Source organism: Protopterus annectens, chromosome 6.part1 (assembly GCF_019279795.1).
Source record: "Protopterus annectens isolate FY-2018-M chromosome 6.part1, PAN1.0, whole genome shotgun sequence".
Lineage (NCBI taxonomy): Eukaryota > Metazoa > Chordata > Ceratodontiformes > Protopteridae > Protopterus > Protopterus annectens.
The window spans coordinates 350,063,554-350,087,129 of record NC_056738.1 but is presented as its reverse complement, the minus strand read 5'-3'; the positions used below and the strand labels follow the sequence as shown (position 1 = coordinate 350,087,129).

General features: G+C 46.1%; 1 protein-coding gene across 1 annotated transcript in view; it reads right to left on the bottom strand.

The window, feature by feature from the left end:
- Positions 1–23,576, bottom strand: part of EHD1 (EH domain containing 1) — a 586,485-nt gene that overhangs the window by 430,659 nt on the left and 132,250 nt on the right. Inside the window, exon 2 of the mRNA XM_044075765.1 lies at positions 1,857–1,954. Coding sequence (XP_043931700.1) covers positions 1,857–1,954 — 98 coding nt within the window. The remainder of the gene's footprint in view (positions 1–1,856; positions 1,955–23,576) is intronic.

The following is a 23,576-nucleotide window of genomic DNA, read 5'->3' as shown; positions in this document are numbered from 1 at the left end:
TTTGTGTCTTGGGAGTGGATTCAGAAGCAGCTTGAGCTGAAACTTTAGACTTAGTAGGAGTCTTTGTCTTTACCTTTGAAATAGTGATATGAGTAGGCCTGAAAACCCCCTCAGAAGCCGGTACCTGCACAGCTGTTCCGGACCCATCTGAAGGAGCGACGTCCGAAGGTCCTGCAGCAGTTAAAATAGTGGGCCTTGATGGCTCCCCATGGGAGTCCGTATCGGCCATCGGTTCAGAAGTGGCGGACAGGGGCTGCAAAAGCGCCTCACTGACGACAGCCGAACCGGACGCTGGCTCTAGCTGCAACGAGTCCTGTTTGGACCTCGGAGGCCTGTCTTTGTCTTTGCGCTTCTTTTGAACTCCGGTAGTGTCTGACGACATTCTGTAATTGAAGCGTCTGCCAAAATAATTTAAAGCCCAATCGTTCCTACGCTTGCTAGTACGAGAGTTGAACCTGGCACAGAACCGACAACAAGAAACGTCGTGGTCAGGGCCTAAGCAAGGTAGACAGTAAGAGTGGAAATCTTTATGAGGTATTTGTTTCCCACGCTATACAATTATTAACTTTTTCTGACATCGGAGGAACAAGAAAAAGATTCCCCAACGGGTACTTAGCTTTGAGAAGAGAAGTAAGAACTTCGGACCGACAACCAAATACGCTGTTCGAAAATCACCAACCAACGTTTTGCGAGCTGCTTTCCACCGCACGGCAAGAAAGACTGGAGAAGATGGCGTCGGCTGAGGGCTATGTACCAAGGCGTACTGACGTCAGGATACTAGCTTATACAGCCAACGCCGGACCCAGACTTTGGGATTCTGGCCGACCTCGGGCTGCCTGCCGGCAGGAGCACCCTACAGTTATGACTGCAACAATGAAACACGAAGAACATCTGTGAAGAGTCTTCGGAACAAACACATGGCAAATAGTGCACTAAGTGTGGTCACAAGAAGCACCTAGACAAAACACACTTGTCATGACAATCTTTATGGGGAAAATGTCTCCCACACTGACATTTCCCCTTCCTGGATGACGAACTCTCTAACGCACAAAAAAAAAAAAAAAAAACACTCAGTGGAGTTATTTAACTGCAAGAGGCTCAGTATAACCAGTGCAGCAAACAGCATGCAGACTAGCAGCAAAGTAGTTCTACATACAAAATGTATCACATGCACACTTCACTTCTCTTATGGCAGCAGTTATAAACAGACTGAAATTTGCCCTTTTAGATCACCAACTGCCACCTCTCAGTCTTCAGCATATTCCTGCATTAATCTGTAATGGATCATTAATGGTCATTTTCCCTGATAAGCAACAAGGAGCAAGTTCAGAGTCAAGAAACTGGTCAGTCCCTATGCCAAGCAACAGTATGGGATCTCAAATGGACAATGCATTACTACTACTACTACTAGAGGGACACAAAAAATCTTGGAATGGAATAAAAAAAATTCTCTGCTGAGCCGAATTTTAGATCATTGTACCAAACAGGTAATGCCCAACAGTAACGTTTCATCATGTCCTACAAGGCAACTCTGCACAATACATTTTACACACAAAGTAAAAAAGTACTCCAATCAGCATTCGCTTCCAAAAAATGTCTTTTAAAGTGATAAAGAATGAGAAAATTATGATAAAGTAATCAATTTCTGCAGCAGGGCAGCTTGTTAGGAGCAAAGAAAACAGAAAATGGAGGACACAGGAGGGAACACACAAAGCTAGTCAAATGCATGTTAAGCAAATGCACTGTGCAGTATTTAGTACCGGAAATGCAGCAACTGAACAGCTACAGTCAATCCAGGATCAAGTTAGTGTGATCTGAGCCTGCCGACTTTGTAGTCTGAACATTTTATTGCTTACCTCTGCTGATACGTTGTTTCTCTCCTGAAAGAATACCTGGAGTATCAATAATACTTATGCTGTCTAAGACTGGATTAGGCATCTGGGCACACATGAACCTGGAAAAACAATGTCAAACGGTTACTGGGACAAAAATAGCTTTGCTATTGATCAACAATAGTATAACATAATACAATTTAAAATTCAATTATGTAAAAATAAGAAGTTATGTACTCACCATAACGTTCCATCTGAGTAGGTAAACTTCATTTGTCAGCAACCTATGGGTATCGGATCCAAGCCGGCAGCTTCAAACAGCTAAGATCCGAGCTCCAAGCTCCTCCACTTTACCCATAACCCCCTGCTATCCCTTCCTGACCTCAGATCGAGTTTGCTTATCAGCATAAAAATATAGACCACCAAAGAACCACCTCCAAACTCTAACCTAAAGACAATCCGTAATGACAATCAGGATTCCTTTGAGTATCCATATGGGTCAGGGGGACAGAGGGGGGGTCGGTTGCTGACAAATGAAGTTTACCTACTCAGATGGAATGTTATGGTGAGTACATAACTTCTTAATCTGAAGTAAACTTCATTTGTGCATCAGCCTATGGGACAGAGTCCCCAGCTACCTAATTCTTGAGAGGAAATCATGGAAGGATATTACGGAGGACTGCAGAGCCGAAGGATGCTCTCCCTCTAGAGACAATATCCAATTTGTAATGGTTTATGAATGTATGAGGTGAAGTCCAAGTGGCTGCTGAACAAATGTCATCCAATGACACCCTAGATCGAAAAGCAGCAGAGGTAGAGATCGATAGAGTAGAATGGAATGGACATGGACATCTTGAGGTGCAGACCGGCCAGAACTCTCATAAGCCAAAAGGATACATTGTGAGATCCATCTGGACAAAGTGACACTTGATACAGGTTTTCCCAAAGTGGGTTTAGCAAAGGATACAAAAAGCTGGTCTGATTTCCTGTGATCAGCTGTCCTGTGCAAATAAAACCTCAGTCGCCTATGTACGTCTAGAGAGTGTAGCTTGTATTCACCTTTATTCTGGTAATTTGGAAAGAAGACTGGTAAATTAATAGATTGGTTGATATTAGACTCAGAAACAATTTTGGGAAGAAATGAGGGATTGGTCCTGAGTGAAACTCTATCTTTGTGAAATATTAAATATGCTGGCTTGGCACAAAGGGCTTGAAGTTCCGAAACCCTTCTGGCCGAAGTGATGGCAACAAGAAAAACTGTCTTCCAAGATAAGTATTTCAGATCCACTGAAGTTACAGGCTCAAAGGGAGGAGCTGTCAGAGACTGAAGAACAAGGGTTAAGTCCCAAGGAGGGACTGCATGCTTAACCGGAGGCCTTAAAAGGAAAGTGCCTTTTAGGAAGGTCTTACATAATTTAGACCAAGTCAAAGGGCCGAGATCACTCCCGACACGATAGTGAGAGATTGCAGCCAGCTGGACTTAGACCGCAGAAGAGCTAAGCACCTTGGTCGAATAAGCCTGATAGAAAATCTAACACTGCTGGCAGAGGAGCTGTAAAGGGATCCAAGTTTTGACGCTCCGCCCAAATAGAAAAATGCTTCCATTTGCTATTATAAATCCTTCTCGTAGACTGCTTGTGAGCAGCTACTAGTATAGCCTTGACAGGGGATGAGATACCGGGAGTCCTAGCTATCAGTGGAACTGGATCAACCAAGCTGTTAGCTTGAGGTTGTCCAGGTTCGGAATTCACAGACCTGACGGGTGAGAGATCAGATTCGGGATGGGATCTAGAATCCATGGGGGATTCACTAGATGAGACCATAGATATGGGAACCAAGGTTGACTGAGACCAGAATGGGGCAATGAGGATTATTCTGCTCCCCAACCATCTGGCTTTCTGTAAGAACTTTAGCATCAGGGGAAGAGGAGGGTAAGCATAAAGTAGACTGGGTGGCCAAACATGCACCAGAGTGTCTCTGGGGGATTCCCCGGATGGGGGAATTAGAGCAAAGTAGTCGCTGTACTTTGCATTCAAAGGCGAGGCGAAAAGATCGCAGAGAGGTTGACCCCACTTGGAGAAGATCAACTTCGCTACTCTGTGGTTCAGAGACTACTCGTACGGTGAGAGAATGGTTCGACTCAGCCTGTCTGCCAAGATGTTGGACCAGCCCGGAATGTGCATCGCTATGAGAAAGCAGTTGTTGGATATCGCCCATTCCCACACTCTCATGGCCTCCCGACAAAGTGGATAGGACCTGGTTCCCCCTTGTTTGTTGATATACCAGACAACCTACATATTGTCTGTCTGAATCGCAATTGTCCCCAAGGGAAGAAGGCTGTGAAGTGCTTGCAACGCCAAAAGCACCACTCTCATCTCTAGGACACTGATATGCAAAAAGGTCACCGAATGGGTCCATGTGCCAAAGGACAGTCCTGCCCATGCAGTGCCCCTCCCACCTGAGGCGAGAAGCATCCATGGTCACCGTGGCTACAGGAGGGGACAGTGAAGGGGCACCCTTTCTGGAAGTCCGGGGACTGGAGCCACCATAAGAGGGCTTTCCTGCAGACCCTGCTGAGAGTAACGGGGAAGCTCAGGGGATGTCGCAGGAGGGACCATTGGACTTGCAAGGTCCATTGAAGAACTCATATTCAAGCACGCCAAGGGGAGAAGGTTGATAGCTGCCGCCATAGAGCCCAACGCCCTCAGGACCAATTCCACAGAGGGAGCTGGGGATTGAAGGGCGACCAATATGTGGAGTTTTAGAGTTCGAAGCCGGTCCGGAGTCAAGAAGGCTAGAAGCTGGTTTGTGTTCAATCTGGCTCCAATGAAATCTAGGATTTGGGTTGGAAGGGAAGATTTTTTGATGTTGATCGTGATCCCCAGCCGGGGAGCTAGATGGAGAAAGTAGTCTCTGGCTGCGCATAGTAGATGCCTGGTGAGGGCGGTCAGGAGCCAGTCGTCCAGGTACGGAAAGACCTGAATTCCCTGGAGTCTCAGGTGGGCCGCTACAACTGTCAAGACCTTGGTGAACACCCTGGGGGCTGTGGTGAAACCAAAGGGAAGGACCCTGAACTGGTAATGGCTGGCTCCCAGCTGGAAGCGGAGAAAACTTCTGAATAGTCTGTCCATCAAAATGTGGTAGTACGCATCCTTGAGGTATATGGAGCACATCCAGTCGTTCTCCTGCAGAAGTGGGAGAATTGATTGGAGAGTGACCATCTGGAACTTTTCTTTGGCTACTGACAGGTTTAGGAAGGACAGGTCGAGGATTGGTCTCAAGTCCCCAGTCTTTTTTGGCACCAAGAAGAACCTGGAGTAAAAGCCTGATCCGGACTGCTCTGGGGGGACGTGCTGGATTGCTCTTTTTTCTAGCAGCTGTAGGATTTCCTCGGCTGCCTCCTCCCTTTGATTGGGTGGGACATCGGGGAGGCTCCAGGGAGTGGGAGGGGGATTGACAAAAGGGATCTTGTAGCCTCTGGATATGATCTGAAGCACCCAGCGATCTGTTGTAATGGACTCCCAAGCTGCTAGGTGCCTCAAGAAACGCCCCCGACTGCCTCCAGAGTGGAGCAGTCGGGTAACCCTTCAGGGTTGCTGCGTGGGCTGATCAGAGAAAGGTTCTCTGGACCCGAAGTTCTTCAGACCCTCTCTGCCTCTAGGGCGGCGCCCACTCTGTCCTCCTCTGCCTCTGAAGGATGAGGGGTCCAGAGCGAAACGGGATTGTTGAGACTTCCAGAACCACATCTTCTGTCCCTTTTGGTTCCTCGAGAAGGACCTCTGGGGAGCACAGAAGCGGACTCCAATGGCAGACGTCTTTCTCGCTCTGGACCAATGTGTCGCGTACGGTCTTGCCGAAAAGGGCAGAACCATCAAACAGGGCATTTGCGAATGGTGCCTTGAAAGGTTCTGTGAAATCACAGTGATGGAGCCATGCCTGTCGCCGTAGGACGACGCCCGCTCCGCTGGCTCTAGCTGCTCCTTCCGTGGCATGGAATAGTAACTGCATAGAGGTATTAGAGATAGATTTGAGAGTGGCCATTCGGGTTGAGAACACTTTCTTATCCTCTGCCGACATGGACTCTGGGGGTGATGCAGCGTATTCTTTAACGTGATCCCGCTGGAGTCTTACCACGTGTGCCATATAATTCAGCGACCTCATAGAGAAGGTGGCTGAAGCGAACACCCGCTTCCCCAGCCGGTCCATCGTTCGATACTCCTTATCTGGAGGATGGACCGAGGAACTCTCCTGGGCCAGTTCCCTTTTGGTGGCGGCAGCCACCAACATGGCATCTACCGTGGCTCCCTTGCTCCAACATGACTTATCCGAAGGGGGGCTGAGGATTTTGTCAGACCTCTTTGGAATGGGCTCCACAGTGTCCGGTTCCTTCCACACCCTGGTAGTAATCAGGTCTATCAGGGGGTCAGCGGGAGGGGACACCCAAGAGGTAGATGGGCCTGCGTCAAACACCTCCAGGAACACATTCTAGTCAGAAGAAGGTTTTGGGGCTGACCACCCCCCTCTGATCCGAAGCATCTCCATGATGTCTCCAAAGGAGATGTCTTTGGGGGGTGATCTTGGGGAACCTTCCCCTAAGTCTGTGTCCTCTGTCAAAGACTCAGATGAGTCCAAGTGCCTCCTTTTGCACTTGCGTTTGTGAGGACCCTCCTCAGGGGGTGCTGTCCAAGGAGGCCTCACAAACTACATCCTGTTCCGGCAAGGGAACAATCTGGGACGTTTGCGCAGGCCGTCTCTGGGACCGGGTGATGGAAGGTAGACCCCGAGGGAGCACAGGGTGGAGCCGTAGCCGAAGCCAGGGGCCTGGAGTCCCTCGACAATACCGTCTCCACAACATCGAACGCCGAAGGAGAGCTGCTCCCTATCGGATCCAAGAGCAGACTGACCCTCGGATCCAATGTGCGGATCGGGGCAGAGGCGGTCGGATCCGTAGGGTCAGCATGCTCCGACCGCCATGGAGCCGAAGTCATACTGGCACCTCCGGATCCGAAGCTCAGCTCTCTGCTCCGAGAGCTCAGATCCGAAGAAAAGGGACCAGATAGACTCTAGGGTGCCATCGGAGCCGAAGTACCAGACACCATCGGCGCCGATGCTCCCCCGGCTCCAAAGGCTCCGAGTCCCGATAGTGGGTCTGAGAAGGAGCGATCGGGGTGAAAAAGGGGGTCGAGCCCCCCCCCCCCGGTGGGGGGGGGGGAGGCAGGAGCACTCCGGTCTGCATCTAGGCCTGTAGGAACCTACGCATCATCCGGTCCAAGTCTGCATCGGAGATGCTACGGGTAGACCTAGACGAGGCCGAGGTGGGCCGGGAATGCTGCCTCGATGACCTCGAAGGCGACCGGGTCTCCTCCTGCTCCGGCGAGAAACAGGGAGATCGGAGCCGGGAAGGAGAAGATCCGGAGACCATAGGCGGAGAAGCTCGCTTTGATGGCAGCGCCGAGGAAGAGGTCTCGGCCTGACTGTTGTGATGCTTCCGCTTCTCCTTCCTAGCTTCCCTCTCCTCTTGGCCATGGGTGGGAGGGTGAGTCCCAGCCAGAGGGAGAGAAGGTGGTGCTGCCGAAGCCTCGGCAGAAGCCACAGAGGGGCCGGAGGACGAAGCAGAGTCTGGGGGCAACAGTCCCGCCAGAATCAGCTTTGACCTCCTGTCCCTGATGGCCCTGGGGTTGAACTCTGCACAAATAGTGCAGCCCGAAGTGAGATGCTCAACCTCAAGGCAAATAACGCACTAAGTGTGGCCATCCGCTGGGGACAGCTTATGGCCACACTCGGTACATTTAGCAAAGAAAGATTTGGGCGCCTCAGACATATTGAACCTACACGCTAGGCCTCAAAAATGAACACACCTTAACATCACACACCGGGAGGCAACACACTAACACTGACTAACAAAACAGAGGTACGCTAACCTAACTAGGAGAGATAACACTCAAACAATTTTTTTAAAGAAAAATGTAAAAAAAAAAGAGAGATTTTTCTCACAAAACACCTACGCTATGCCTGGAAGCTCATTCAAAGCTGCTGTTGAGAACTGTGGCAAACGAGATCTGAGGTCAGGAAGGGATAGCAGGGGGTTATGGGTAAAGGAGAGGAGCTTGGAACTCGGATCTTAGCTGTCTGAAGCTGCCGGCTCGTATCCGATACCCATAGGTTCATGCACAAATGAAGTTAACTACTTCAGATCATAAAATTTAATACTGTTCTAAAGAGACCTAAAACTGAAGCTGCGCAGTAAACAAAACCGTAGTTATTTACTTACTATAACTTCGTATCTGTGTTATCCTGTTTCATTACTCATCACAACTGGGCTTTGGATCCGATGTCAGACCCAATCTGGCACTTCACAGAGAGATTTCAAGGCTTGAGCTCCTCTTTCCCATAATCCCTTTCTACACTCCACCCCTCAGATCGAGTTTGCTGTTGGAACTCTAGAGAATACCCAATGATATATAGCTATATATCTACACTTCCATTTAAATGCCAGACCTACACACCAAGGAGCAGAAATGCAGTAGCCCAAGACTTCAGCCTCTTCAGAACCCCTAGAAATTTGGAAGGGTGAAGGTGGGCAGGAAGTGAGGAACAATGATGATACCAAGTTACAGTAAGTGCATAACTACTTATCTGATATTATCCATTTCATTATTTCTCACGACTGGGTCAGAATCCCCAGCCATGACAGAATCCTGGGCAGCCCTAAGGTAGGATGTGCCTGAGCACAGTGGAACCAACGGATGCTCTGTTTCTGGAGACCATATCCACTTTATAAAAGAGCAACAAAGGTACGAGGAGTAGACCAAGTGGCCGCCGCACAAATACAGCAGAAAAGGCTGATGAAGTAGCAACTGACCTAAGAGAATGAGCCTTAGGTGGACATGGCAACTTCAAATTCCTCAGAGAATAAACAGTGGAAATGCAATTTGAAATCCATTTAGAGATGGTCACTTTGGACACTGCTTGGCCACACCTGTTTAAGGAGAAGGCTACAAACAACTGATAAGATTTTCGAAAGGATTTAGTCTTGTGCAAATAAAGTCTTAACTGCCTATGCACATCCACAGTATGGAGGACATATTCGCCCTCAGAGTGGTTAAAAAAAAAAGGTGGGTAACTGAATATTCTTATTTTCAGTGGCTACCTTGGGCATGAAAGGATTAGTACTCGCAAGGCCACCATGTCCTTATGAAAAATATACAGTGGTTTGGAGAATAAGGTCTGTAATTAAGAGACCCTTTTAGCTGAAGTTACGGCCACAAGAAATGCAGTCTTACAAGACATAAATTTATCATCACATGAATGTGCCGGCTCAAAAAGACAGTGAGACTAACATTAAAGTCAGATCTCAAGGCGGGGAAGGATCTATGACAGGAGGCCCAAGAAAGACGCCTTTCATGAAGGCCTTACATAATCTTGAGAAAAAGGTAGGTTCCTTATTGACTTGAACATTAGAAATGGCCGCTAATGGAAGCTTTACAGTAGAGAAGCTAGCACCTTTTTGAAAAAAAGAGATGAGAGAAGAACATTTGGCACTGGTGCCGAGAAAGGGTCACAACTCCTTTCTGCAGCAAAAAAAGGAAAACCATTTCCACTTACTGTGACAGATCTGAGGAGACTACTTCTGGGAAACTAGAATAATTTTCCTGACAGGAGAAGCTAGCATGGCCTGCCTCATCATGTGAAGTGGAGAAAAAATGTGGTTAGATGGAGAGAGATCGAAGGTTGGGAGATTGCCAATGACACTAATCAGATTAAATCCGGAATGGGATCCAGTATTCAAGGCGGATACTTCAGATGAGACCATAGGAAGGGGAACCACACCGGACGTGGCCAGAAGGGACAATGAGAATCATGAATCTCTTCAGCCTATGGGCTTTTGCAAGCACTATGGGAATCAACGGAAGGGGTGGGTATGCATAGAGGAGGAGCTGGTAGCCAATCGTGGACTACAGCATCCCTCGGGGACCACCTCCCTAGGTTAATTAGGGAAAAATACCTGCTGCATTTGTTTTTAGGGGAAGCAAAAAGGCCACAGCAAGGTTGGCCTCATCAGCCAAATATTTGAGTTGCCACTGACAGATTGACAGACCACTTATACGGGTGAATATGGGCCTGCAGAGTCTGCCTGCCAATATGCTAGACTCCCTGGGTATGTGAGCTGCAAGAAGAAAATGACTGGAAGAGATTGCCCACTCCCACACTCTCATGGCCTCTCTGCACAGTGGGCAAGAGTGTGCTCCCTCCTGTTTGGTGATGTACCAGACCACTGACATGTCTGTACGTAATGCCACCATTCCCAGAGGAAGGCAATCTTGAAAGGCTTGCAATGCAAGGACTGCCCTCATTTCTAGAACGTTTGATGTGCAACTTGGTTTCTGTGGGGGACCACGTGCCTTGGACTGTTCTGCCCTGAAAGTGCCCCCCACATTAGCAGGGAAGCATCCGTGGTCACTGTGGCCCTGAGAAGAGAAGGAGCCCCACCTTGGAATAGATACTCTGACCAAACTCACTACTGTAGATGCCATCTGCAAAACAGGTGTCAGCGGGATTGGCAAGGACGTCAGATGACAAAGGCTGGACCACTGGACTGCCAGCATCCACTGAAGCACTCACATGTAATATCTTGCTAGCTGTATGAGGAGAATGGCTGCCGACATGGATCCCAGGGCTTTGAGGATGAGGTGCACCTACGACGACAAGACCTCCACGATGGCCCTAACCTGTTGCCGGGTAAAGTCTACTCTTTGGGGAGGTAGAGCTGCAATCTCCGACTGTGTTGAGGTGGGTCCCTAGGAATTCTAGGCTTTGCACAGGAGGTAGCTTCGACTTCTCCACACTGACCATAAAGCCTACCCTTTCAAAAGTCTGCAAAAGATACTGCATGGCAGACACCAGTTGATGCCTCGTGGGAGCCGTGAAAAGCCAATCGTCCAAGTATGAAAAGATCTGGAATCCTTGTAGTTTCAGGTGCGCTGCTACTAAGCATTTGGTACTGGAGGCAGTTGAAAGTCCAAAGGGCAGGGCTCTAAATTTAAAATGATTGGCTCAGAGCCAGAAACATAGATGCCTCCTGGACCATTTGTCTTGAGATGATAGTAGACGTCCTGGAAGTCTATGGAGCACATCCAATCATCATCCTGCAACAGCAGCAGGATGGATTGAACAGTGACCATCCATAACTTCGACTTCTTGATGAATAAATTCAAGTTGCTGAGTTCCAAAATTGGATACAGGTCCCCAGTCTTTTTCTGGCAACAAAAAGAAGCGAGAATAAGTTCTGGATCCTCTTCATCCTGCTTGGACTTCCTGGATAACTATATAGCTTTATATATAGATATATCTATCTATATATATCTATATATATCTATCTACATCTATATCTATACATATATATAGATATATAGATATATAGAGATATATATATATATATATATATGTATAGAGAGAGAGAGATATATAGATATTGATATAGATAGATTTTTTTTTTTCCTCAAGATACTAGTCTACTGATAAGGCTTCAAGCTTTAAATAAATAGTTAAAATGTGCAAGAAGGTATTAGAGATATCCCTGCAGAAGCGAAAGCGGGCAGACCACCCCCCCTTTTTTCTTTTTTTTTTTTTTTTTTTTAACTAACCTTGGCAACCAATAATGTTTGTTTGTAGGTGAGCTATTTTGAAGTTTGGTTTTTCCAATGCGATAGCTTACCTGAATAAGTCTCCTCAGAGTCAACTTTCTGCAGCTGCGAATGCGGGCAGACATTCTAACAAACTCAGTTTTGTTTGACCAATGAGCGTTTTAAAATAGGTCATCCTTTTCTTAACGAGTCTTTTGATCGAAATGATCAGCAATATATTTACATATATGTGGTTTGTTACCTTTTTTTTTTCTCAAACTGACATGAAAGAACACTTTCATGTTGTAATACAATTTCAATAATAAACAAAATAAACTTAATTTTAATTGGCAGGTTTATAAAAGTCTATATAGTCTTGTAACAAGCAACTCTCTGAGCTGGAAATATGTTTACTTAACATACTTTGCAACTGAAGCATTTTTTTACGTTTTTATTTCCATTGGATACCAAGTTTCTAGGCAGTTTAGAAAACGTGCTAGTACTAACTATAAAAGTGTTTATGCAAAGAAAGAATGTAACTTAATATTTTAAGGTGTAAAGCTTGCTTTTACGAAACTACTGGAAGCTCTGCTTCAGATCTATTGATATTTGCAGTAGAAACTAATGAAAACAGGATGAAACTATATTTATCAAGCACTTAAGTCTTGACATGGGTATTAACTTTAATGACATACAATGATTCTTAGTGATTCTGACTATCAAACAGCAGTTCTAGTTTATGCAAAGTTTACTGATGCTACATTGTGGTTGGAAGTAAGAACCAAAGTGACTGGTTGGTCTTGGCTATAGTGCCAAACAGCAGCTTCAATCTATGCAAATAAGCTTACTAAGGCTGTACTGCGATTGGAAATAACCAATGTGAAGTATACGATTGGTTGTCAACAGAACAATAATTCTGAATCCTTAGTAGAACATAGAAGCATCTTGACTGGATATATCACACAAATGACTGGCTAACATCAAAGCACCAATTACAAGATATTGTTCTCCTTAGCTCATGCAAATAAGTTCACTGATGCTACTTTGTGACTGGAAGTAAAAACCAAAGGAAAAAAGGAAGTGACTAAAGCCTCATTATGACTGGTTTTTCAATGTTATTTAAACCATTGCTGGTCTTTACATTACACGATCTGAAGAAGGCAGTTCATGCCGAAAGCGCTCATCGTATTTTTTGTTTTATCAATAAAAGCTCATTTTCTTCTTAATCAAGTGGAACTTGCTCATTCGCTACTGTGGTGACGTCTACAGGATTTTGCTTCTTCTGGTTCCAGGGTGCAACGTTCCTCCCACACCCTGTGCGTGATAAGGTCAATTAGGTCATCCGCAGGGGGGGGGGGCAAGGAAGTAGATGGGCCCATCAGAACACAGATTCCTCCAAAGACTGAACAAAGGTTGTTGGTCTTCCCACCCCCTAACAGCTTCAGAATGTCTCCGAAGAAGACGTTGTCAGGCGAAGACCTGGGGGACCTGTCCCCTTCATCAAAATCTGTCTCATGAAGGAATCAATGGGGGAGTCCAAGTGCCTCCTCTTGCACTGTCTCTTACATGGCACCTCCTCTATGAGGGGCTAAGGGGAGGACTCAGAAGTGACCGGAACCACCTGGGTACTGCATGCTGCCTGAACGCCTTACCCTGGACTGGATGGACGGGCTCAGGGCTCCTAACAGTGACGGGATGGGACATACCCGGTAGGGGGGAAGATGCTTCGCCAGACCTGGAGAAGGTCCGATCTACCACCCAAAAGGCCAAAGGACTCCAAGAAAAGTACAGTTTTGTACCTACCATAAATGTAGATGTTCGAAGATCCACATTGCTGCAGTCCTTACATATGGGTAGTCCGCTGTCCTCGGTCGGCCCGAATACCAAAGTATAAGGCTGACGTCGGTCAAGGCGCTTAAGACTGACATCAGGACGTCAGGGTACAAATGCGCATGACCGACGTCATATCCTCAGTCTTTTCTTGCCCCAGATGTCAGAAGGCCCTAAAAAGAAAGGCCAAACCAAAAGACGGCAAAAAACAACCAACCACCCCTGCACTAATCCTATTTACAATATTTACAATATTCACAAACCAAACCACACAACCGCCTCTAACTACAGAGGGGAAGGAGGGAGGGTAAATTGGACTGCAGCAATGTGGATCTTCGAACATCTACATTTATGGTAGGTACAAAACTGTACTATGTTCTTCATCTCACATTGCTGCAGTCCTTACATATGGGTAGAATCCCAAAGCAGAGGTAAGGGAGGATGGCAAAACTATAAAGCATTAGGAGCTGCCAAAATGCCCTGTAAAATTGCAGTGGCAAAACCAGCCCTAGATTTAGAGTAAAGTGGAAGGTGGTAATGCTTAGAGAAAGTATGCACTGAACTCCAAGTAGCTGCCTCCAAAATATCTTTAGTAGCCACCCCCCTTAAAAAAGCTGTAGAAGTGGCAGTAGCCCTAGTGGAATGAGGCCTAATCCCAGCTGGAATCTCCTTACCATGATGGGAATAACAGAAAGCAATACAAAACCAATCCACTTAGAAATAGTTTGTTTTGAAACAGGCTTGCCCTGAGAACCCAAAGCAAATGAAACAAATAACTGCTGAGACTGCCTGAACCCTTTAGTTCTGCTCAAATAATATCGCAACTTCCTGTGTATATCCAAAGTGTGCAAAATCTTTTCCCTTTATTTTGGGGTTTGCATAAAAGTAGGCAAATGAATAGTTTGGTTTAAAGCCACACTAGAAACCACTTTAGGCATAAAGGAAGGATTAGTACGCTAAAGATACCCTATCCTTATGGAAAATTAAGAAAGGCTCAACCGCCATGAGGGCCTGTAATTCAGAAACCCTTCTTGCAGAGGTAATGGCCAACAAAAAAGCAGTCTTCCATGATAAATATTTCAACTCGGCAGTAGCTGCAGGCTCAAAAGGTTGTAGAGTGAGTTTCTCCAACACAAAATTGAGATCCCAAGCAGGAGTAGGAGCTCTACGTGGGGTCTTATATTCTTTGCCCCTCTAAGGAATTGCTTAAACAAAGGATGAGAAAACAAAGGTGGGTCACAGTCATAGTGAGCAGAAATTGCTGCAGCATGAACCTTAATAGAGGAGAAGGACAAACCTTTGTCCAGTAACTCAGTAAGATATTGAAGAGCCACACTTAAATTAGGCTTAGAAACATCAAATTCCTTTGCTGTACTCCAAAATAAAAATCTCCTCCATTTATCTGAGTACACCTTCCTTGTACTAGGCCTTCTGGCCTCCAAAATAACATTCAAAACTTGCTGTGGAAGCGGAGACCCTCCAGGGTTTAAAACAGAATATGCCAGGCTGTTAGATGTAGAGAGTGAAGTTTGACATTGAGTAAATGACTGTTCTCCTGAGACAGCAGGTGTGGAATCGAAGGCAAAGGCCATGGAGGCTCCCGTACCAGACTTCTCAGTAATGGGTACCAGTGCTGTCGAGGCCAATCTGGAGCTATTAAAATCATCTTTGGCTTGTCCTGTCTGACCTTCAGGAGTACCTTTGGGAGGAGAGGCAGAGGCGGAAAGGCATACACATGAAGATTGCTCCAATTGAATGAGAGAGCATCCACTTTCCAGGCTGTGGGATGAAAAGTACAGTTTTGTACCTACCATAAATGTAGATGTTCGAGGATCCACATTGCTGCAGTCCTAACCATTGGGTAGTCCGCTGTCCAGTCGGCCCGAATACCAAAGTATATGGCTGTGCCGGTCAAAAGGCGCATTAGACTGATGTCAGGACGCCAGGGTACTAATGCGCATGACCATATCCTCAGTCTTTCTTGCCCCAGATGTCAGAAGACCCTAAAAAGACAAGGCCTAAACCAAAACACCAAAAACCCTGCACCAAACATATATACAATATATACAAATTTACAAGAATATAGCCTAACCCACACCACCACCCCTAAACACAGAGGGAAGGAGGGAGGGCAGCAATGTGGATCCTCGAACATCTACATTTATGGTAGGTACAAAACTGTACTATGTTCTTCATTCCACATTGCTGCAGTCCTAACCATTGGGTAGAATCCCAAAGCAGAGGTAGGGAGGCTGGCAAATCATAAGGAAGCAGGAGCTGTCAACATGCCTTGCAAAATAGCTGTGGCAAAACCAGCCCTAGATTTAGAGTAGAGAGGAAGGTGGTAATGCTTAGAGAAAGTATGTACTGAACTCCAAGTAGCTGCCTCCAAAATATCCTTAGTTGCCCCCCTTAGAAATGCTGTAGAAGTGGCAGTAGCCCTAGTGGAATGAGGCCTAATCCCAGCTGGAATCTCCTTGCCATGATGGGAATAACAAAATGAAATGCAAAACCCAATCCACTTAGAAATAGTTTGCTTAGACACAGGCTTGCCCTGAGAACTCAAAGCAAAAGAAACAAACAACTGCTGAGACTGCCTGAAATCCTTGGGGATCTGCATAGAAAGTAGGCAAATGAATAGTTTGGTTTAAAGCCACACTAGAAACCACCTTAGGCATAAAGGAAGGATTAAATGTAATGATACCCTATCCTTATGGAAAATCAAAAAGGGCTCTACTGCCATAAGGGCCTGCAACTCAGAAACCCTTCTAGCAGAAGTAATAGCCAACAAAAAAGCAGTCTTCCATGACAAGTATTTCAATTCAGCAGTAGCCCCAGGCTCAAAGGTTGTAGTAAGTTTTTCCAACACAAAATTGAGATCCCAAGCAGGAGTAGGAGCTCACGTGGGGGTCTTATATTCTTTGCCCCTCTAAGAAACTGCTTGAACAAAGGATGCGAAAACAATGGAGGTCACAATCATAGTGAGCTGAAATTGCTGCAGCATGAATCTTAATGGAAGAGGACAAACCTTTGTCCAATAACTCAGTAAGATATTGAAGAGCCACACTCAAATTAGGCTCAGAAATCTCCAATTCTTTGCTGCACTCCAAATTAAGAATCTCTTCCATTTTTCTGCGCACACTTTCCTTGTACTAGGTCTTCTGGCTTCCATAATCACATTTAAAACTTGTTGAGGAGGTTGTGGCCTGCTGTGTTTCAAAACAGAATATGCCATGCTGTTAGATGAAGAGAGTGAAGCTTGACATTGAGCAGGTGACCGTCCTTCTGAGATAACAGGTGTGGAATCAAAGGTAAAGGCCATGGAGGCTTCCTTACCAGACTCCTGGGTACCAGTGTTGCGAGGCCAATCTGGAGCTATTAAAATCATCCTTGGCTTGTCTTGTCTGACCTTTAGGAGCACCTTTGGGAGAAGAGGCAGAGGTGGAAAGGCATACACATGAAGATTTTTCCAACTGAAAGAAAGGGCATCCACTTTCCAAGCTGTATGATGAAACCCCTTTGTGCAAAACTGTGGCAGCTGGCGGTTTAGTGGCGAACAGATCTATGTCTGGAGTTCCCCATGACACTGTCAATTTCTGAAATACATGAAGATCCAGTTTCCACTCGTGGGGATCCATGATTTGCCTGCTTAACACATCTGCTAAGGAGTTCTGTGCTCGCAGAAACCTTGCCTGAAGAGTTAGTTGCAAGCTCATAAAATCATTGCTTGCCTGCATAGAGGATAAGAATGTTCCCCTTGTTTGTTGATGTACCACATGACAGTTGTGTTGTCTGTTAGAATCAACACCTGCCCAGGAAGAAGTAACTCCTTGAAAGCCATTAATGCAAACTGGACTGCTAACATCTCTTTCATGTTGATATGTAGATGCTGTAGTCTGGCAGGCCACTTGTCTTGTATCCACTTTCCATTTAGATGAGCTCCCCAAGCAATGTCGAGGCATCTGTCGTTAAAATCTGACCGCCTCTGGCGGGTCACAGAGAGTCCCTTGTTTAGGTGACATTCCTGAGCCCACCACAAAATTATTTTTGAATGCAAGGTATTATTTGAATGACAGTGTCCAAATCCTGGCAGTGCTGTGTCCACACATTTTGAGATACCATTGCAGCTTCCTCATATGCAGTTTGGCATTGGGAAGCACCAGAATACAAGATGCCATGAACCCTAAGGCTTGAAGGGCTGTCCTTGCAGTCAGCCCGCACTGAAGAGATAGTTGATGGAAGTAACTGGAAAGATTCTTTTGTTCGTCCGGGGTTAAAAGGCCATCTGGGCTGCTGTATTCAGTCTCACCCAGAAAGCACATGTCTTGAGAGGGTACTAGACTGGACTTTATTTTCACAGAATACCCTAGGCATCTTAGCACTGCTATGACATATTCCAGATGCGGTAGAAGGGCTTCCTGTTCTTGAGCCAGAATCAGGGAGTCGCGCAAGTAAGGATAGATTTGAATTCCTTTTAGCCTGAAGTAAGCTATCACTGGAGCCAGAACCTTTGTGAATACTAGTAGATAAGCCAAAGGGCAATGCAGAGAACTGATAATGAGAATTTCCAGCGCAGATACTTCCTGCAACTTAGTCTTATAGGCACATGAAGGTAAGCTTCCTTGAGATCTAAAGTTACCATCCAATGATCTTTGCCCAGCAGAGGTAAAAGCTGTTGTAACGTCAACATCTTGAACTTGGGAATGTCAGATAAGTGTTGAGGATAGATAAATCCAAAATTGGTCTCCACGTGTTCCCTTCTTTGGTACTAGGAACAGGCGAATAAAATCCTAGGCCCCATTCTGGTACAGGGACTGGCTGAATGGCCCCTATTTGGAGTAACAGAGAAATTTGCTTGTGAGCCTCTTTCCTTTGTGGAGGGGGAACGTCTGGCATGCCTTTGAAAGGGGCAATGTATGGAAATAAAACCTGTAACCGTGGTGAATGATATCCAACACCCATCTGTCTTGAGTGATTAAATCCCAATTTTCTTTGAAAGAGACAGTCTTCCTCCCAAAGGAGCTGCCAGACGAGAATCTACTGGCAGCTGAAAAGGCAGGTCATTGGGTCTGTTTACGAAAGGACTGACCCCTGCCCTCACCAGAAGTCTGAGCAGGTGAACCCCTGTTCTAGGCCTAAAAGAACCTTGAGCTCTGCCCCTACCAGACCTACCCTAGACTGAGAATTATAAGCAGGATATGTCCATCCCTTAGTAGGCCAATTTCTACTAAACTTGTGGCTGCACCTGCAAAAAATCTTTAACAGTTTGCATAGACTTAGCTTTGTCCTCCATTTTCTTTAAAACTGCTTCCACCGGCAAACCAAATAACACATCAGACTGTAAAGGAGCATCCAAAATCCTAGTCTTAACATGCTCTGCTAAATTCTGATCCCTCAACCAGGCATGCCTGCGAAGAACAGAACTAGTGGCAGCCACCCTCGAGGAGGCCTGCACAGCATCAAAACCACATTGCAAAGAATGCTTACCCACTTGTTCAGACACATGAACTAAATCCAGCAACTCTTTACACTCTATACCTTCCAAAGCATCCACCTTAGATTTCAATTGTGAAAGGAGATAATTTTGATATTTTAGCATGTGAAACTGACAATTCAACGCTCTCATGGCTAAAGTGGAAGAAGTATACACTTTCTTTCCCCACCTATCCAAAGCCCTTGCCTCTATCAGTGGGAACAGGATTTTTAACAACAGAGGCCTTAACACCTTTAGGCCCTTGAGAAATACTTTCCGGTCTGCCCTAGGACTCTTAAACAGATACCTATGAGCTTCAGGCACCCTATAGTACCTATCAGGTTTAACAGGGGCAGGAGGCAAAGAATCAGGGTTCAGGGAAGCCTCTGCAAAACATCTTCCACCACATTCAACACAGGAGGTATAGCTAAGGGCCTATGCTGGGGTAAAAATAAGAATTCCCTAAGCCTTTTCCTGGAATCAGAGTAATCTTGGCCTTCCCATTTAAAGTGCTCCCTCATGGAATGCAGAGTCTCTGAAAATGAGAAATCCTCAGGAGGAGAAGCTGTAGGAGTGGAATCATCCACATCAGAATCAGAATAAGGAGGATACCTGCAAGTCTTCCGAAGACTCAGAAGCCTCTGAACACTGTTCAAAACTCTCAAACTCAGGTTCCACCCTAGGCCTCTTATCAGGAGGGGCATAGAGCCTCTAATCATAGTAATTAAATCTTCTGCCATTTTAAGCATATGTTTCTTAGGCACAGAACCTGAAGTGCTAGGAGAAGCCCCACTGAAGCTAACTTGGCCTACCTCTCAAAGAAGTTTTGGAAACAGAAGGAGAGGCTCTAACTACCTTGGGAAGAGAGGGAAGAACAGTTACCTGAGAAGCCCCTCAGCCTGGCCTACCTCCTGAGAGGGCACATCCTGTAACAGTAAAGTCTCTGCCTGAGACTCCAAAGAAACTCCTGGCAAAACCTCTGGCTCCACTGAGCCTTCTAAAGAAGCCGGTTCATCAACCCTAGGCTTTGCTGTTTTGCGCTTTTGACGAAGCGGGCGCCGGAGCATCCGGCGGCATTTTATAATTTACACGCTTCCCAAACACTAACCTGGCACAGTCTAACCTTCTCTTGTTAAATCTAGCACGTGCTCAGGCCCTAAGCAAGGTATACACAAAGTATGGTAATCCCTATGAGGTATCTGCTTCCCACAAGAAATACAGTTATTCACTTTTTCTGACATCGGGTAAAATACTGAGGCAAGTAGCCAACTGAAATTTTTCAGAACGCCAACCTGCACTCGCAAAATTGCTTCTGCATCGGACCATGCGGCAAAAAAGACTGAGGATATGACGTCGGTCATGCGCATTAGTACCCTGACGTCCTGACATCAGTCTAATGCGCCTTGACGGTATTCGGGCTGACTGGACAGCGGACTACCCAATAGTTAGGACTGCAGCAATGTGGAATGAAGAACATCCTTTTTGTGCAAAACTTTGGCAGCTGGTAGTTTAGTGGAGAAGCGAACAGATCTATGTCTGGAGTTCCCCATAACACTGTCAATTTCTGAAATACACGAGGATCCAATTTCCACTCGTGGGGATCCATAATTTGTCTGCTCAACACATCTGCTAAGGAGTTCTGTGCTCCCGGCAGAAACCTTGCCTGAAGATTTAGCTGTAAACTGAGAGCAGTCTCCCACAAAATCATTGCTTGTCTGCATAGAGGATAAGAATGCGTTCCCCCTTGCTTGTTGATGTACCACATGACAGTTGTGTTGTCTGTTAGAACCAACACCTGCCCTGGAAGAAGTAAATCCTTGAAAGCCATTAATGCAAATTGGACTGCTAACATCTCCTTCAAGTTGATATGTAGATGTTGAAGTCTGGCAGGCCACATGTCTTGTACCCACTTTCCATTTAGATGAGCTCCCCAAGCTTTGTCTGAGGCATCTGTCGTTAGAATCTGACTCGCCTCTGGCCGGGTCACAGAGAGTCCCTTGTTTAGGTGACATTCCTGAGCCCACCACAAAAATTCCTTTTGAATGCAAGGTATTATCTGAATGACAGTGTCCATATCTTGGCAGTGCTGTGTCCATACATTTTGAGATACCATTGTAGCTTCCTCATATGCAGTTTGGCATTGGGAAGTACCAGAATACAAGATGCCATGAACCCCAAGGCTTGAAGGACTGTCCTTGCAGTCAGCCTGGACTGACGAGACAATTGATGGAAGTAAAGAGAAAGATTCTTTTGTTTGTCCGGGGTCAAAAGGCCATCTGGGATGCTGTATTCAGTCTCACACCCAGAAAGCACATGTCCTGAGAGGGTACTAGACTGGACTTTATTTCGTTCACAGAATACCCCAGGCATCTTAACACTGCTATCACATACTGTAAATGATGAAGAAGTTCGTCCTTTCCTTGGGCCAGAATCAGGCAATCGTCCAAATAAGGATAGATTTGTATTCCTCTTAGCCTGAAGAAAGCTATCACTGGAGCCAGAACCTTCGTGAACACTCTGGGCAGTAGATAAGCCAAAGGGCAATGCAGAGAACTGATAATGAGAAGTCCCAGCCAAAACGCAGATACTTTCTGCAACTGAGCCTGATAGGAACATGAAGGTAAGCCTCCTTGAGATCCAGAGTCACCATCCAGTGATCTTTGCCCAGCAGAGGTAAAAGCTGTTGTAACGTCAACATTTTGAACTTGGGAATGTCCAGATATGTGTTGAGGATGGATAAATCCAAGATTGGTCTCCACGTGTCCCCTTTCTTTGGTACTAGGAACAGGCGAGAATAAAATCCTAGGCCCACTTCTGGCAGAGGGACCGGTTGTATGACCCTTATTTGAAGTAGCAGAGAAATTTGTTTGTGAGCCTCTAGTCTTTGCGGAGGAGGAACGTCCGGCATGCCCTTGAAAGGAGGCAAGATATGGAAATAAAACTTGTAACCTCGGTGTATGATATCCAATACCCATTTGTCTTGGGTAATCAAATTCCAATTTTCCTTGAAGAGTGCCAACCTTCCTCCCAAAGGTGCTGCCAGGCAAGAAGGATCTGGCAGCTGAAAAGGTAGGTCATTGGGCCTGTTTACGAAAGGACTGGCCCCTGCCCTCACCCGAAGATTGTGCAGGTGAACTCCCTGCTCTAGGTCTGAAAGAACTCTGAGCTCTGCCCCTACCACGTCTAGATCTACCCCTAGACTGAGAATCATAAGAAGGATACGTCCACCCCTTAGCAGGCCAATTCCTACTAAATTTCGGAGGCTGAACTTGCAAAAAATCTTTAACAGCCTGCATAGACTTAGCCTCGTCTTCCATTTTCTTCAAGACTGACTCCACAGGTGAACCAAACAACACATCAGACTGTAAAGGAGCATCCAAAATCCTTGTCTTAACATGGTCAGATAAATTCTGATCCCTCAGCCATGCGTGCCTGCGAAGAACTGAACCAGTGGCAGCCACCCTAGACGAGGCCTGTACAGCATCAAAACCACATTGTAAAGAATGCTTACCCACCTGTTCAGAAACATGCACCAAATCTTGTAATTCTTTACACTCAATGCCTTCCGCCAGAGCATCCACCTTAGACTTCAATTGAGAAAGAAGATAGTTTTGATATTTCAACATATGAAACTGGCAATTCAAAGCCCTCATAGCTAAGGTAGAAGATGTATAGACTTTCTTTCCCCATCTATCCAAAGCTCTGGCCTCTTTATCTGGAGGAACCGGATTTTTCACAACAGAAGCCTTGACACCCTTAGGTCCCTGACTAACAGTTTCTGGGTCCGCCCTAGGACTCTTATAAAGATATTTATGAGCCTCAGGCACCCTGTAATACCTATCCGGTTTAACAGGAGCAGGAGGCAGAGAATCAGGATTAAGTGAAGCCTCTGCAAACACATCCTCCACAACATCCAGAACAGGGGGTATAGCCAAGGGCCTATGCTGGGGTAAAAGCAAAAATTCCCTAAGCCTCTTCCTGGAATCAGAGAAGTCCTGACCTTCCCACTTAAAATGTTCCCTCATGGAATGTAGAGTCTCTGAAAAAGAAAAATCCTCTGGAGGAGAAGCAGAAGGAGTCTAATCATCTGCAGCAGAATCAGAATAAGGAGAGTACTCCTGCAAGTCTTCAGCCGAAGACTCAGAAACATCCGAAGCCTGCTCAAAACTCTCCAACTCTGGCTCCACCCTAGGCCTCTTATCAGGAGGGGGCAAAGAACCTCTAATCAGAGTAATCAAATCTTCTGCCATTTTAAGCATGTGCTTCTTGGGCACAGACCCTGCTGCACTAGGAGTGACACCAACAGAAGCTAAACCTGGCCTGCCTCTGTGAGAAGCCTTGGAAACAGAAGGAGAGGGCCTAACCACCCTAGGAAGGGAGGGGAGTACAGTAACCTGAGAAGCCCCTTCAGCCTGACCTGCCTCCTGAGAGGCCACATCCTGCAATATCAAAGTCTCCCCTTGGGACTCCAGAGAAGCCTCCATCGGAACCACCGGTTCCACTGACGCCTCTAAAGAACCGGCGTCCGGAACGGACGACTCTTCTTGCCTGGGTTTAACTGCTTTGTCTTTGCGCTTCTTGAAGAAGCGGGCGCCGGAGAATCCGACGGCATATTATAATTGCACCGCTTCCCGAAGACCAGCATAGCACAATCTAACCTTCACTTAATAGTGCGCTTATTGAACCTAGCACAAAGCGACACCCAACAACGCGTGCTCAGGCCCCAAACAAGCAATACACAAAGAATGATAATCCCTATGCGGTATCTGTTTCCCACAAGAAATACAGTTATTCACTTTTTCTGACATCCGGTAAAAC